This window comes from Coturnix japonica, chromosome 18 (genome assembly GCF_054131305.1).
Source record: "Coturnix japonica strain WE chromosome 18, WE-NBRP24, whole genome shotgun sequence".
NCBI classification, from domain to species: domain Eukaryota; kingdom Metazoa; phylum Chordata; class Aves; order Galliformes; family Phasianidae; genus Coturnix; species Coturnix japonica.
This window is the reverse complement of record NC_140680.1, coordinates 12931947-12948871: the sequence shown is the minus strand read 5'-3', so window position 1 is coordinate 12948871 and position 16925 is coordinate 12931947. Positions and strand designations below refer to the sequence as shown.

At 46.1% G+C, this 16925-nt stretch overlaps 1 protein-coding gene and 1 non-coding gene across 2 annotated transcripts; both read left to right on the top strand.

The window, feature by feature from the left end:
* Nucleotides 1-246: 246 nt before the first annotated feature.
* On the top strand, nt 247-16159 carry HSPA9 (heat shock protein family A (Hsp70) member 9). The gene is made up of 17 exons (XM_015876197.3): nt 247-383; nt 1083-1141; nt 2391-2478; nt 2577-2758; nt 3293-3417; nt 3867-3940; nt 4027-4133; nt 4639-4801; nt 5810-5902; nt 6891-7100; nt 9310-9537; nt 10255-10359; nt 11183-11300; nt 11964-12058; nt 13151-13243; nt 14594-14734; nt 15427-16159. The coding sequence occupies exons 1-17, from the start codon at nt 300-302 to the stop codon at nt 15484-15486; spliced, it is 2025 nt and encodes a 674-aa protein (XP_015731683.1). The 5' UTR covers nt 247-299; the 3' UTR covers nt 15487-16159.
* On the top strand, nt 9766-9829 carry LOC116654078 (small nucleolar RNA SNORD63). The gene has a single exon (XR_004308954.1). It is a non-coding gene; the product is annotated as a small nucleolar RNA SNORD63 (small nucleolar RNA).
* Nucleotides 16160-16925: the final 766 nt, after the last annotated feature.

Sequence of the window (16925 nt, the reverse complement as noted above, 5' to 3'; positions counted from 1 at the left end):
GGCCCCGGGCTGCCCGCGGCGGTGCCTGTGTGCAGCGCGACACATCGGCTCTCGTTCCTCCATCAAGCTGTGCGGGAAGAGCTCGATTATTCTCTCCCATCCTCTCACCAGCTCCACACAGCTTCGTGCTGGCTGCAGCTTGATAACAACACCCTGAGAGTGAGCGCTGCCAGCAGGCAACCTCTCAGTCAGCCCACACCGTGGGTCCTTCTGCTATCTCTTCCCCCCCCCCCCCCCGCAACCCACGTGGTAGAGGCTTCCAGAAGCGGTTCCGCGCTCCTCGTCCTTCCCGCTCCGCCATGATGGCCGCCAGCCGAGCTGCCCGCCTGCCCCTGCTGCTACCCAGGGGCGGCCCCGTGCCCGCAGCGCCCGGCATCGCGCAGGTACGTGAGGGGGGTCAGGGGAACCGGGAACGGCACGGCCTGGCCTTGGGGGGGGAGTGTGTGTGTATGGGGGGGTGATGGCGGACAGCGCGGCCTACAGGGCTGGGCCTCACTGCAAGGAAGATATTGAGGCCCTGAAACGCGTTCAGAGGAGGGTTATAAAGCTGGGGAGGGGTCTGGAGCACAGGCCTTACAAGGAGAGGATGAGGGAGCTGGGGTTGTTCAGCATGGAGAAGAGGAGGCTCTATAGCTCTCTATATTCCTGAAGGGGGGTTGTGGTGAGCTGGTGTTGGCCTCTTCTCTTGTGTAACCCATGATAGAACTAGAGGGAATGAGTTTAAGCTGCACCAGGGGAGATTCAAGCTGGATATTAGGATATATTACTACTCAGAAAGGGTGGTCAGGCATTGGGATGCACTGCACAGGGAGCTGGTGGAGTCACTGACCATGGGGGTGTTCAAGAAACACTTGGATGTGGTGTTGATGAATATGATTTAGCCAGGAAGTATTTGTAATGGACTAGATGATCTTCTAGCTCTTTTCCAACCTTGATCATTCTGTGATTCCTTACGTTTCTGCTTGTGTTTAATGTTAAAACAAGAAGCTGGGCTGTTGCAATAGGGCTGCGTTACTGCAGGAGTTGTTCTCCCCTGGAAGTCCTGCAGTGTTGGTTTCTGAACGTCCCTCTTTGTTTTATAGACCTTCTGGAATGGCCTCAGTCAGAATGTCCTCAGAGCGGCGGCCAGCAGAAGATACGCGTAAGTGTCGCCCTGTTTATCCATGTCTGTGTTTAGTGTTAATTCTCACTGTTTTCAGCTCAGAACTGAGGCGCTGAAGCAGCAAAACCAGCGTGGTGCTACCAGAACCTGTTACTACCGCAGTTCTAAGGCTGCAGCACTCACAGGATGCACGTTGCTGAGATGTATTTGATGGAATGAATGAGATGTAACACCTGGAACAAGTTGTTTTACGCTCCTGTGAAGGCAGGATGATGATGTGTGCCTCCATCTCACTGCACATCAAGCTCACTTCCATCACTTTGTGCATGTTAATTGCTTGCTTTTTTAACAAGATAGTGAGTAAAGAACAGCAGTTGTGTAACTCAGTCAGGTGTCTCTTGGGCAGTGCTGACTCTGGACACAGAATGGGAAGGCTGTTTAGGTCAGGAAAACTGCCCAGCTCTGTTCAGTACAAAGAAACCAAGCAGTTGTGTGTTTTCAAGATCACTTTATGTTGTATGAGTGTGGTTAGGGCAGACAGACACTGTGGGAGCAAGCAGGTGATGTCCTGGTAATAACCAGCCCTGCTGCTGTGTGCTTCTTGTCCCAGAATGTGGCTTTGTTTATGAAGGAGAGCTGTTGAGTCAGGAGTTCTTTCTAGCCTTGAAAGTGGTAACACAGCCTTCCTAGAAGGAAGAGGGAGGTTCAAGTTTGCCTTGTGTGAAAGTCGCTATCATTAATTTATTGCTTTTTAGGATCAAAAGGTGGTTATTTCTCTCTTTCTCAGAGAATTCTGCTTAGGCTTAGCTCATTTTGTCTTTATGTGTTGTGTTGTTCACTCCATGCTAAGCAATTATAAATGAACTCACCCAGTTTACTTGCATCTTGAGTCCAGGTAGATTCAAGTTTGAGTGTGAAAATCAAAAGAAACCCAAAACAGGTCCAGGAGACTTCATGTGAGAAGGGCTGGAATTAAACACAACTTACTTTACATCGAAATCTTAATGGATGTTGAGAACTCACATGGCCAAGACTTACTTGTTGAAATAATAGCATTTTTTGTACTTAAACATTGTGCTGTAAGTGGTCTGATTGAATAGAGAGCCCATAGTTTAAAATCCAGTGTAAGAGTTGGAGGGCATGTCATGGTCTGAGATAGAACATGGGTTTGCTTCAGTGTCTGGTCAAAAACGAGTTCATCCTGCCTTCACAACAGAAAGGTTGTTGTTATTTAGTTAGCTGCCTTCCTTTAGTAGTAATGTTATTTATCCTGTCATGTGCTTTACAGCTCAGAAGCAATTAAGGGCGCTGTTATTGGAATCGATTTGGGTACAACCAACTCCTGTGTGGCTGTTATGGAAGGTAAACAAGCCAAAGTAAGTAAGAGCAGATAAATCAACCCCATCTTTACAGCTGAATTAGTGTTTTCAGAGGCAGTGCTTTCTGATGGTGTCCTCTTGTGGTTTTTACATAGGTGCTGGAGAACTCTGAAGGTGCCAGGACAACGCCTTCGGTTGTTGCCTTCACAGCTGATGGTGAGCGCTTGGTTGGAATGCCAGCCAAGCGGCAGGCAGTAACTAATCCTCATAACACCTTCTATGCTACCAAGAGGCTCATTGGGAGGCGCTTTGATGACTCTGAAGTGAAGAAGGATATGTAAGTGATTGGGGGGGTGGCAGGAAAAAGAAAATACAGTGCTGTGTAATGTGACCAGACATTGCCCTTGTTTGGGTGAAGCAGTTTGAGTGGTGGCTGGGTGGTAAGGGAGGTATGCCCTCATGTCTCAAAGCTTTACTGCTTATTTTCTGGGGGCCGTGCTATATTTTTATTTTAATGTTTTTAGAGAAGTAATCAAGTGGAACAGCACTTGGACTTTCTCCCTCAGGCACTGTGCTCAACAGTCAGCATCTGCCAAAGGAGACTTTTTGCATTCCTGAGAGTATTTAGAATCAGTGGTCTATGATTGTGCCTAAGGCTTCTGATTAAATGCTGTAGCTGAATAAGGACAGAAGTATATTGGTACTTCTGGGGCACCCTGGACCTGAATACTTCAGTATTCTTTGTCTAGAACTTGCATGTGTTGTTCTGATGGTGCTTATTGTGGTGGCTTTGTGCTTTTTCTGTTGAAACAGAAATTCCATGTGGCGTTATTGTTTTTCCTTACTCTCTCTATATATTTTATATTTTTAGTAAAAACGTTCCATTTAAAATTGTCCGTGCCTCCAATGGTGATGCCTGGGTAGAGGCCCATGGGAAGCTGTATTCTCCAAGCCAAATTGGTGCCTTTGTACTAATGAAGATGAAGGAGACTGCAGGTTGGTACAGTTCTGTCTTTGCTATGTGTAAATACGAATGTGAGCCCAGTGCTGTGAATTGGTAACTGGCTGTGCTGCAAACATAAGGAAACTTTATTTGACATGGGAATTCTTGCATAGTGAGGTGTCCTGGGGAGCAGACTGTGGGAGGGGTTTGGTGGTGGGCCTCAAGGCGGCTCAGTGTGTCTGCTTCAGTCTTTGGAAGATATTAATGCTTTACATCTATATCAAAATAGAATTCCAATTGAAGTGTTTTTATTTTAAATTGGATTGAATGTAGCACCCTTGCTTCAGAAGGGGGAGCTCCTTTTCCATGCAGACTTCTAGTCTTTGTGCCTCCCAGGCTGCAACTCAGGAATATGATTTCAAACTAAGTAGCAGCAGTGTTGGTATTCTTTTCACTTTACAGATAACTTTGTTTTGTCTTTTTTTCTTTTTTTTCCCTCCAGAAAACTACCTGGGGCACCCAGCAAAGAATGCTGTGATTACAGTTCCTGCTTATTTCAATGATTCTCAGAGACAGGTATTCAGCAAGCCCTAAGATTTTCAGGCTTATAACTGTATTTAGTACCAGTTCTCAGTGCTTTTTTTCTTCCTTTCCCACATTAGGCTACGAAAGATGCTGGGCAGATCTCTGGCCTGAATGTTTTAAGGGTGATTAATGAACCAACAGCAGCTGCTCTTGCCTATGGTCTGGACAAGTCTGAAGACAAAATGTAAGTGCCTGTTTGTAACACCCTCAATTAAATCAGCATGCTGTAATTTGTTTTGTAAATGCATCTTTATTTTTATCTTAATTGCTGGTTGGAATTCAGCCAAAGTAGACTCTCAGAAGTGAATTGTGCTATGTAATGTCACCTGTATCCCATGCTGACTCTATTAGACTGAGGAAGTTCATCACTTGCAGCTACAGCTTAATAACAAAGCTGAGTGTCAGTGTAATTATTTTACCTGCTGGTGAGGTTGATAAGTGTGGCTCGGGACAGCAAGGTTATGCGCCATCATTGCATAGCACATTCTGCAGCAAAAACTTCTACCCAGGCTCACTGCACTCAAAGAACGTTCACACTGTAACCTGCTTATTGTTACCTTTACAAAAAAGCTTTTAACTTCTGTGGACAGCAGCATGAATTCTGCACACTTCCATCTCCTGGTGGGAGTGGTTTCTGAGCCACGCTACTTTGTTTAGATAGTGATGTTTTTCTCCGTCTGTTCTTGTAGCATTGCAGTTTACGACTTGGGTGGTGGCACTTTTGATATTTCCATTTTGGAAATCCAGAAGGGAGTCTTTGAGGTGAAGTCAACCAACGGTGACACTTTCTTAGGTGGAGAAGATTTCGACCAGGCTTTGCTACAGTATATTGTTAAAGAGTTCAAGAGAGAGGTAAGACATCTCATCAGAATTCAACCTTGCATTGCATTGTCTTCTAACATCACTTAGGTGGTACATAAAGATGGGAATTTTGATAAAATCTTAGAGCTTCATTTGGGATCTGTGGTACAATCGAAATTTACAAACTGTTGAAGACACCTGACATCCTGTTCTTACATTTATTTTCTTGAGGCTGGATGTTCCTCTCCTGGAAGATAGATTAAATAGTAGGATTACTGCTTTTTGCCTCCTGACGTGGCGGGACTGTTTAGCCTGGGGAAGATAGAGAAGGGATCCGATCAGTGCTTATAAATATCTAAAGGGCAGGTGTCAAGTGGATAGGGCCATGGGTTTTTTTGCTGGTTCCTAGTGAGATGAGCTGGGTCAACTGGCACAGGCCAGAATGCAGGAAGTTCCATCTGAACATGAGGGAAAACTTGTTTTCTGTGAGGGTGATGGAGCAGAACAGACGGCCCAGAGGGGTTATGGAGTCTCCTTCTCTGCAGATACTTAAAACCCACCTGAATGTTTTCTTCTGCAGTTTACTGTAGGGAACCTACTTTATCGGAATGCTGGTCTAGATGATGCCCAGAAGTCCCTTTTAACCCCTATGATTCTGTGATTCTTTAATTATCCTGCGTTTAATCTGCTTTACTTTTACTGATGTGATCCTGTGGACTAATGGAATGTGTCAGCACAGATGCATGCAGTACATTGTTGGCTATGGGGAAATTTCAGTGTAATTCCAACTCCATTGTGAATCCTTGCCTTTGTATTCTGTGATACAGCAGCTTTTGTAGCCTTTTATCAGTATCTTACTAGATGATCTCTTCCAGAGCAGGGAGGGCTAGCAGACATTTTTGAAATGCTAGAGGAGTTTGCCAGTAGAGATACCAGCAGAACATGTCAGGGTGTATTTGTACAAACATTTTTGCAGTCAGGATTGATTAAAAATATGAACTGCAATGAAGGAAAGCTCTTTGTGACTCACTGCTAACTTAAATTTTTTTTGTTGCTTAGACAGGTGTTGACTTGACTAAAGACAACATGGCCCTTCAAAGGGTGAGAGAAGCATCAGAGAAAGCAAAGTGTGAGCTTTCTTCATCTGTGCAGGTAGGTGGCTGGGTTCAAAGCAGACCATCAAAACGTTTTACTGCACTGTTCTGCATTATTTCTGGTCCCATAACTCTGAAGTAGCTGCTTTTCTCCTGTGCTAACGGAGAAACTTCAGTCAAGTGGCATCAGTTGAACTGAAAGTTCTTCAGTGGGATAACCTCACAGAGTGTGCTTAGGAGCAAAATCAGTTGTTGGAAAGCAGGGAGTGATCACAGATGCTGGATTTTGCTTTTGTTCTGATGCCGTGTTTTCTCATCTTGCAGGGAATGTCACCTTGTTCCCAACTTACATCTGAAATATGAGAATTTAGTTGCAGCTGGTACTGCTCTGTTACTGGAAGTACTTGTGGCTTCGTGTGAGCAGTTCCAAAATCTTGTGATGCTATTCCCACCACTGAACTAATAACAAGAACCAATTTCTATAAAGAATCTTATTCCCCAGCAGAGGCCTTATCTAGAGAATAAGCAGCCTGTATGCCTTTTTCACCCATTTTGTATCTTAATATATTCAAGCACATCCATTATTCGCTACTGAGTGAGAATCTGGAGAGGCAGTAAGCTAAGGGTGTGATATTCTCGAAGTGAAATTAAGGTCAGTTATATAGCAATTGAAATGGGGATTCTGCCAGTTTCTAGGTTTTGAATAAACTTTATTTGTTGGCTGTTGGGAAGCTCATAGCTCGAGGTTCAGGCCAGTCACAATGGTTGCATAGTTCTGCCAGAGACATAGCAGGCTCTGTGTTAGCAGGCTCCAGAGCTGGCAAATACAGTCTGTGCTCACCAGGAAAAAAAAAACAAAAACAGCATCTTCAGTGCTGAAGGGAAGGCAGCTTCCTTTCGGCCTTGTCCTCCCTATTTCTGAGCACGCTGTTTGTAAAGTAAAATAGCATGTAGAAGATGTAGATGTAGAACAGAACCTGATCTGAAATCTATGGGGAGTTGCCTCTCTTTCCATTCCTGCTTTTCACACTGTTTTTGTGCTGCAGACGGATATTAACTTGCCATACCTTACTATGGATGCCTCTGGACCAAAGCATTTGAACATGAAACTGAGTCGCTCACAGTTTGAGGGCATTGTGGCGGATCTGATCAAAAGGACAGTAGCACCATGCCAGAAAGCCATGCAGGATGCTGAAGTCAGCAAGAGTGACATCGGTGAAGTCATCCTCGTGGGTGGCATGACCAGAATGCCAAAGGTATGGGCTGTCCTTGCCCTGACACAGCTGGAACTCCTTGCTGTTAAGGGTGATCTGTAGCAGTAAAGCTGAGTGTCTGGTAACCTCATAGCTCCAGTAGTTGAAGACCCCAGGAGCAGATGTGCCAAGTAGCCACATGAAAGGGGTGGTGAGGCACGCTGCTCCTGCTGCTCAGCATGGTTCTGGGGGCTGTATCTTGTTGCAGTTTAAAAAGACGAGTGGGGGAAGCATTGGGAACTGAAAATTCAGCTTGATTTTCTGTTGTTGACTGAACATGTGAGGTATTGGTGAGATGTACAGAATGTTTTTTCCTTTCCACCTTTATCACACACTGAATTCCACTTCAGTAATGGCTGCTTGGTAGTCTTTGCTTTCTAGTAGCTTTCTTCACGTGGCTGTTGTCAAGTACATTTACTTGGCTGTTCTGAACACTCATTACCTAACACCTGGCCCTGGTGTTACGGTGATAAGCTCCAAGTAACTTAGAGGCTTGTTCTGCTGACATGCACCGTCTTGCAGATAAGGCACTGCCTTCTGGTAACGTTTTTGTTCAGAGCAATGCAGACTACTGTCTAGCTCCCCTGAAGTCAGTGCTGAACATGTGTGCATGCTGCTGTCTTCACAGATACAGGTGAACATTTTCTACAGCGATCATAAGAACAACAAAAAAACCACCAATCCTGTTGGCAATGATTCGGGGTTTGGTTGGGCTTTTAAGTTTGTTTTTTTTCTCCCCGTCCTGTAATGGAGTGGCTGCAGTTGGTATGTTAATAAGTGCAGAAGGTCACACAGGCAGGGGAACCAGAGGGAGAAGATAAGCAAAAGCTGCTGCTGTGAGCAAAGCTGAACTTGGAGTAACCTTCCCAAAGCCCAGGCTGTTCCAGCTAGGAAATGAAAGAGGATAACCACATATAAAGTGAGAAAAGCAATTCTGGAAGTGGGGAAACCCTCCTGGGACATTATGTACCCTTTGGGAGCAGGAGACACTATTAAATACTTCTTAGTTACAAGTTTTATTTCCCCCATTTATATACAGCTCCTGTACTTAGAGCTTTCCTGAGTGTCTGAAGCCAGAGTTACAGCTCTGGCTCTGAGATCAGTACCTGTATGTTGTGCATAGTACACAGTGTTCCCTCATATATGTTTTTGTTTGCTTCACCCCTGCTGGGAGAGAACTTGCCTTCATCAGAGTGCTCACGTGGCCAGCACTCCAGGAAACACAAAATGGGTGGTTAGATGTAATGGTTCTTTTGTGCTGCTGTAAAATTTACCTCCAGAGAGAGAGAGACTTGCAGTTAATTATATGGTTGAGCATAAAGTGTCTTCCTCTTCAGCAAACACTGCCTGCAGATGCCCAGTGCCGCTGCACATCAGCAGAGACATTTGCTTATGGTGCAGTTTCCCAGGCATGCGATGCTCACCTGTGTCAGTGTCTGCCTGATGAGCCCTCTCAGGGAGGAGGGAAGCTGTGAACAGGAACCAGCTCCCACACTTTTCTCTGTAAGGGAGAGAAATGAACTACTGAGCTGTGGCACTGCTGGTGACACATTACTGCATTCCCTTCTGTGGATGCTTCAGCACTCAATCTGTTGCGATTGTGAACCTGTCATTCCAAAGGGACAGAGCAGTGAAAAGCTAATAATGCAGCTTAGACTGTCTGCTGACATAGCTGATCTACCTCTCTGTGAAACAGCCCATTAAGTAAAGAGCTTTTTCATTTCATTTATTTTTTGATTTTTGTAATACAGAAACAAGACGAGCTGTCCTTGCAGTCTGGGTGTTTGACCTTCCTTGTGCTGTTTGCACAGTTGTGCTGCCCATTGTTGTCTTGTACAAGATCTGGAGGAGCAGTTCTCAACTCCCACTTGATAAGCACGGGGTGATCCTTTCTGAGGATAGCTGTCCTTTGTGAGAGCGCCGGTGTAGTGTGTGCTCAAACTGACTTGTAGTTGGCTAAGTTGACTGTGAGAAAACCTCCAGAGGAAAGGATTTTTAGACTGAATTGAGTATATTTAACAGGGTGCTTGAAAGATGGGGAGTTAGGGGGCAATCACAAGCCTAAAGCTTAGTCTTTCTTTCATGCCACTGGACTATGTGGCAGCAGGAACATAAAGATATAAACCCTTGGCCAGAGCTGGAGTGTTCTTGTGAGCACAGCACTGCAGTAATGGCTCACTCTCTACACGAACTTTGCTTTCTCCCCATTCAGGTGCAACAGACTGTGCAGGATTTGTTTGGCCGTGCTCCTAGCAAAGCAGTTAATCCTGATGAAGCCGTTGCTATTGGTGCAGCTATTCAAGGTGGTGTGTTAGCTGGTGATGTTACTGATGTGCTGCTGCTGGATGTGACTCCCCTCTCCTTGGGGATCGAGACACTGGGGGGTGTCTTCACGAAGCTCATCAACAGGAATACTACCATACCAACCAAGAAGAGCCAGGTACAAAATCACAGTGGCCACATGTTTTGCAGTGGTCTCAGCACCCAACAAAAGCACCTCGGCAGACAGTCTTCTCACAGAGGAGAAACTTAGAAGTCAAAATTGAATGTTGACCATCAAATATCTGTTACTTATTAGTATGCCCAAAAGTGGAGAATCAACTGAATTGAGTTAATGTGTGCCAAGCTATCTCGGGATGTTTGTCCTGCTCAGGACTGCAGTGTGTGTGTGCTATGATGGAATGTCAACACATCATTCTGAAGAATTGTGTAGAGACCTGTAACTGAGCACAGCACCTGCTTAATTAAGCCACCTTTCTTAGTGTTTTTTCCCCAGATATTTTCCTGTGCTTTGGCCCCTTAATAGACTTGGGTGAGATCCTTTCTCTCACTTTGCCTTGGCTGGGTTACTGGTGTGCACTTCTGATAACACTTGTTCTCTCTGGGGTGTGGGGTTGGGACAGGAGCCTTGCTGCTTCAGGAGACAATGTTCTGTTGTGTGGCTGGCTGCCAGCCCCTGGAGCCCTGCTGGTGTGGAGTTGGCAGCTTTTGCACATTCAAATGCATTTAAGATGAAATGCCAGTGAACTTGGCTGTTGCTGGTCTTGGTGCTCTATTGTTTAGTCAGAGCTCTTTAAGGAATAGGAATGTGAAAGCAAGAATCAATTCACATATTGCAGTTTAGTAGCTGTCTAGTTACTTTATTTGTCTTCCACAGGTGTTTTCTACTGCTGCGGATGGGCAGACACAAGTGGAGATTAAAGTGTGCCAGGGGGAGAGAGAGATGGCCAGTGACAACAAACTTCTTGGCCAGTTCACCTTGGTACGTTGGCTACTCAATATTCATGACCTTAGACATGACTTTCTTTGAGAAGGTCAGAGCTTCCTCTGTGTCAGGTTACCCCTGAAGGCAGTAAGGAGGGATTTATCCTACCGAGGACCTTTGATGCTATTTGTGGTATTAAAAAAATAAAGGCAGTGATTTGAAAGTGAAGCCTGATTCTGGCCAGCTTTTCTATGGCAGCGGAACAGCTGGTATTTAAAATGGAGCTCAGAGTTTCTGAATGCTGTTGTTTGATGCAGTGGCTGCTGTAGCTTTAAGGCCAGGTTCAGTCACACTAGATGAGCTGTCTCCATGTCTGGGCATGAAGAACTAATGAGCTCTGCAGTGTTAGACCTGTGCAGCAGATAATCTGAATGCTGAGCTTTCTCCCAGTGTTTCAAAGATGAGAATTAAATCAGGATCTGCCCAACCTACTGGAGGACAGTCGTGCTCCACTGACTTGAATGTGTGGCACGTGGCTGACTAACCAGCTCCCTGCAGGATTGGATTGCTCAGCTATTAGTCAGTGACAGCAAAGTTCCATCAGGTACAACTGTCTGAACTTGTTGCTAGAAGAGCCTTCCAAAAAGAAAGGGATTGCCTTCCTTTTGTACTTCTAAAGGAAATCTAAATAATCTTGAATTTGAGATACTGCTAATTCACAACACTGATGCCAACAGGTGTTTGAAGGGCTCAGCTTTGAGGCTTAGTTAATCTTCAATTCAGCTGGCAAATCACCAAGATGATGTGCCCAGTGCTGGAGCCTCATGTCCTAAGCCTGTGTCTGCAGGGCAGCTCATGACTAAGCATTTGTCCTTTGCAGGTTGGGATTCCTCCAGCACCACGTGGGGTACCCCAGATTGAGGTCACTTTTGACATTGATGCTAATGGTATCGTTCATGTGTCAGCCAAGGACAAAGGCACTGGACGTGAACAACAAAGTAAGTGCTCTGGGATGCTCTGTAGGGCTGAGAAGGAGGGGTGTGGAGCAGTGTGTTGTGGCCTGGGGGGACAGAAGTTGGAGGTTTGGGAATCCTGCACCTTGTTCCTGAGCTGTGCAGGGTGCGCTGCTCCTCCCAGAGTATTGGCTGCTTACAGAGGCTGCTGAGCCTGCCAACGTGGAGGTGCCAGCTCTCAAGGGAGAAATCTGGTAAACTAAAGCCATCCTGTGACCCTGTTTTGTTTCTCATTGTTTTGTTGTAATATGCTGAAATTTGGGCATATTGAAGCAGCAGATATTCTTCATTATTTTTCCTTGGGTTTTGTTTTTTAACCTGCTAGAACACCCTTTAGTCTGCAGCCTTCTTGTACACATTTACTTTTTAGAAGTAATAACTGGTGAGCAGACAAGGTGACATGCAAACCGCTGGTCAAGAGGTGTCTAGCAAAGCTGGGGAGCATGGATCCTAAGCTGATGGGGTTTTATCCTGTTGCTTGTATCACTGCCATTCCCAAGGCTGGCTGCTTTTGTATTGCCCATGGAGCCTTCACAGGGGCGGAGTCCCATAGCAAGGCAGCTGCCAGTGAGAGGGTTCAGGAAACAATAATCTCCTTTCCTCAAAGATGAGAGCGCGTTCTTTATTAACATTACTTCTCTCCTGCAGTCGTTATCCAGTCTTCTGGAGGCCTTAGCAAAGATGAAATTGAGAACATGGTGAAGAATGCAGAGAAATATGCAGAGGAGGACAGACGAAGAAAGGTAAAGTGATTGCTGCAGTATCTTGCAGTTAGTAGTTTACCCACTGGATATTGCCATTACGTGCTATCATATGTCACCACCTTGAAGGAGCCCTAAGCACTGATCTGCAGGCTTGAGCTGTTTGCTTGTACAGTTATGTAGATGTGTGCTTGCTTATATTCTGTGGACACTCCAAAGCTGCAAGAAAAGATGCACGGAGGGACATTCTGTGGTTCTTGGGATGCTTTTGAGTTTATTATGGAGTTATATACTCCATAAGTTATAAACTTATAGAACCTGCTAATGAAAGCTGCACCAAATCCTCTCCCTTTTTAAGTGGGAAGTTGTTTTCAGTAGTCCTTCAAGTCTTGCTGTCTGGCATCTTAAAGGTGTTAATTCTTCTAATCACAGTGTTTGCCCTTGTTGATGCACATGAGGCCATGAGGAGATGTTAGAAAGCCTCACTGACAGTGTCAGAACAGACTGGCACTGGCTGACTGACACTTGCCATTGCTGAGTGGCTGAACCAGGGATATTAATAGGATTAATGGTTGGAACTAATTGGTTTAAGAAGAGCAGGACTACTGAATTACACTTCTGAATACAGAGCATTGATTTTTAGGCAGGCCTGCCCAGAGGTACAGCACCAGCGTGTGTGTAGTGAGTGCTGAAGCTGGCACACTGAATTTACTGCCTTGTGTACTGCTCTGTACAAACCTGTCTCAGATGTTCCCACAGCCCTATAAATCTTCCCTGCAGTAAGCGAAGGGATCAGGAGAGAACTAAAGGAGAAAATGAGTGGAATAAATCCGCATGAAGTAGCATTTCCATGCCTTAAAAGCTCTATAAGTGGGACTTGCTGGGTACCAGAGTTAGAACTGTGGCTATCTTGCCTTGTTTAGACTGCCCATTGGGCATTGGTGGTGCTGGAATACACCTAGGAAAGGCTCATTTGCTATTCATTTCTCTACCTTGCTGTAAAGAAGGACTGTGGGTGGGAGCTAAAATGGAGTTAGGCAGCTTGGAAAAGAAATGTTAAAAGCCAGTTCATATGTATGTAGTTTGTAGCACCAGTGCTGTGTGCAGTAGGCCCTTATGAGTTCTCTTACCCAGGAACGTGTGGAAGCTGTAAACCTGGCTGAAGGCATCATCCATGATACAGAGTCTAAGATGGAGGAATTCAAGGATCAGCTGCCAGCAGATGAGGTAGGTACCTTGTGTTACCTTAACAGTAGAGGAGGTAAGATACTTTCACAGCATCTTTGCTCAAAATCTCATTTAATTCATAGCTGACTCTCACCAGCAGCTCCAGCTCTGTGTGTTGCCAGTCTGCATGAATACAGCACAGTCACTGACTTCCAGGGTTTCCCACTTGAGTGGGATGGGTGTGACTGGGAGGATGTGAAAGCATATCGATGTGGTTTGAATGATAGCAAATATCTCGTTTCAAAGTGTGAATTCAGTGGAAGTGAAGATCTAAGAGCCTGAGAAGCTGTTAATCCAAGATTCCTGCGTGAATCGTGTCCTTGGCCTGGCCTTGCGGTGCTTTATAAGGGCTGCTGTGGCCTGTGTGAGAGCATTGCTCAAAGCTGTGCCTGCCTGTGCTCTGCAGAGGGACAAAGGAGAGCTGCTGTGCAGTCCTGGTGATCTCAGTAGTGTGAATGCAGCAGCTGAGACCTGGAAGGCAATGAAAGTTCTTGTATTCACTTAGCTCCATTTTTTTTTTCTCTGTCTTTGGAGTGAAGTGGATCTGTGTTCCCTGTGGGGACTGTTCCCAGTGATGTTTTTTGGGGGGGAAAACCAAAGGAAAGCGAGTAGCGGCGCTTGAAAGAAGCGCTGCGTGATCTGGGTAGAGATAGCAGCCTGGCACAGACCTCAGTTGCCTTCTCAATCCCATGGGTCTGAATGAGGAGAACTCTGCCCACGTCCTCGCTGTGAGCAGTGCTGAGCAAGCGCTGCTGGCACAGCTGTCCCCCAGTAACCTCCCTTCCCAAGCCTGCAGCGTGCCAGCCTGACAGTGAGATGCCAGACTGTGTGGAGGGTTTGACAGATGGCTACAGGGGCTGGGATGAGACTGTATTGCTTTTGTTTGCCTCTCTGCTCCTCCCACGTGTAACAAAGGGATTAAACAGGTTTGTGAGCAGCGTTACTTGTTGGCTTTCCGACAGAGCCATAAATACAGGTGAAAATCAGTTTTCTTTTCCCTTTACTCTGGCTCTGGGGCAACTGATTGGCTGGTAAGGAGTGCCAGGGAGAGCAAGCTCCTCCTTGGTGGGCTACTCAGTCCCAGCAGTGCTTTCTGTCCTTGGCACCTCCACTGAAACTGCGAACAAGGGACCAATTAATGCCAGCCGTGGTGCATTTAGTGAGGTGGACAGGTGCCCATTGGGAACTGAGCGCAGTGCTGGTCCCTGCAGACCATATGGCTCCAATTTGAGACTAACTTCGCAGCTTCTGACAATATAAAGGTATCTTTTTCTGTGGCCGCTGGGTGGGTGGGATGGATAGTGGGTGAACAGAGCGGTGCTGCATCATCTTTCTCTGATTTCTTTGCAGTGCAACAAATTGAAGGAAGAAATTGCTAAAATGAGAGAACTTCTGGCTCGTAAAGACACTGAAACGGGAGAAAATATTAGGCAGGCAGCAACCAACCTGCAGCAGGCTTCCTTGAAGCTCTTTGAAATGGCGTACAAGAAGGTAGGTTCATGGGCATTTGTGTTTTATAGTGCTGGGATGAGGAGGGGTGAGCCCTGCCACCAAACAGGGGCTGTGCTGCAGGTAATGCTGCGTCAGTGCAGCTCCTGGCCATCCTGTAGATAGGCTGCCTCAGATTGTGTTACATTACTGCATAGCATTGTATGGGAAGATGCCGGAACCTATTAATAAGGAACACCAGTAACACATGGATCAGGCTTTCCTCTGTATGTCTACAAGGTACTTGAAGTAGTAAAGTGATGCTTGGAATATTTTAAATGACTGCGTGGCAGGTTTCCTGTTCACCCTGCCTAAAATCCCCATAATAAGACCACTGGGATATTTCTCTCAGCCTCCTTCATAGTGAAGGGTCCACCTGTTGGAGCCCTTCTTGGCAGATGTACTTAACCTGTCCAAGGGATATTTATTGCCATGAAAATCTGGATTCATCCATGCAGCCTGGATGGTGCTCAGCCGTCCTTCCTGCTGTCAGACTGCAGTGTAAGCAGATAATTCCTTCCTGTTAGTAGCAGTCATGCAGTGATAAAGATGGCTTCTGTTCTCCAATGAGCAGTTACCTTTTGAATTGAAGAAAAGGTGAAGAAACCTTGTGGGTCTATAAGTAACCAGATGGGAAAAATGGATTCGAGAAGCACGTTGTTGTTACTGTGACTAATAAACTGATTCTATCACAGATGGCCTCGGAGCGAGAGAGTTCTGGAAGTTCAGGAGATCAGAAGGAAGAGAAGCAATAAGAAGAAGCCTGTCTTACCTCGATGAGAGCACGAAGAAGAGGTGGATATTCTTGATGCTTGGGAGAGAAGGGACCTTCCTGAGCAGAAATGGGCAGAATTCAGACTTACTGTGTTTTTGCAGTATTCTATATATAAAATTCTTCAATGTATAAACTTAGTGATGTGTCCGCTAGATAAATTGTCACATGATGGAAGTTAATTCATGCAAGATGAAGCTCTAAGTGTTTGGCCCTGTGGTATTTGACTGAGGCTCACTGGGACTCGCTGAGCATTTAATTCTGATACTTGGCACAATGGTGTATTAAATCCGAGATGAGAGTTTAGAAACCATGTTATTAAATCAGAAGGTGGAGACTGAAATTCTGGTGGATCTGAGTATTTGTGAGCAGGTAACGAGGCCTGTGAGCAGTGCAATGCTGAGGCTGGCTGTGTTAGTAGGGAATACTCAGATCTGCAGCTGGGTGAGCAGCTGATGCTGGAGGAGATGAGTGACTGCAAATGTGGTTACAACGTTTCTGATAGAAGAAGAGGCCACGTGGGGGTTGTACTTGTGTGGGCCTCCTGCACCATCCTGTGTCTGTTCTTTGCTTATGGCAAAACAATTTCCTGGATAATAAAACTGTTATTGGATCCATTCTGGATTTTTCTTTTTTAAAATAAAAGCAGAAAAGTATTTAACGTGGAGTTGTTCGTATGGTGGAAAACAGGGGGCTGTGAACTGCTTGAGAGCATCAAACAGCTGCAGTGCAATGGGTGGCTGCAATTTGTGCTTGACTTGAGCAGGGAAGGAATGGACTGATGTGAGGTTTGGTCTGTCCTGTGTGTGATCACAGCTGCCCTCACAGGGGATGCATGGACGTCCTGCTGTGCTCTGTGCTGTACCTTGTCCTGCTGTGCTGTATCAGGCCATAGGCTGCAAACAGCAGCTGTCCATTGCAGCTCCATGCAGCCATAGCTTCACCTCGGTGCTCCATCCCCTTGTCCCATCACCTGGTCACCTCAGTTGCTCTTTGCTGGCTGCGTGTGTAACCTGGAATAGTACAAAGCAAAGCCTGTATCTCCCTGTACCTGACAGGGAACACATCAGAAGCCATTAGAGGAGGCTGGAAGTGCTGATATAACATAACCCCCCTTTTCCTTCCAGTTGTGGCCATGGAGGCTGTGGGTGCCCCATCCCTGCAGGCTGGATGTGGCCCTGCACACATCATGGTCCATTTCAGCCCATTCAGTTCTATCACACTCAGCTCCTGCTCTCATCTCTGACCCCAGCTCTTACCCCCTGCGCGGCCCCTTTAAGAGCCCCCGCGCTGTTCTCGCGAGACTTCCCCACACCTCGCCTCACCGGAAAGCCTCGCGAACTACACATCCCACAACCCCCCGCGCGTTCCCTCCCGTCATCCAATAGCGTGTCGCTCCGCTCCCGCGCGGGGTGGATGGGG

Coding starts and splice junctions, on each gene's coding strand:
- HSPA9 (XM_015876197.3), top strand. CDS start 300: ATGATGGCCGCCAGCCGAGCTGCCCGCCTGCCCCTGCTGCTACCCAGG. Junction 1,142..2,390: donor GCGGCCAGCAGAAGATACGC/GTAAGTGTCGCC, acceptor TGTGCTTTACAG/CTCAGAAGCAATTAAGGGCG. Junction 10,360..11,182: donor TTCTTGGCCAGTTCACCTTG/GTACGTTGGCTA, acceptor TGTCCTTTGCAG/GTTGGGATTCCTCCAGCACC.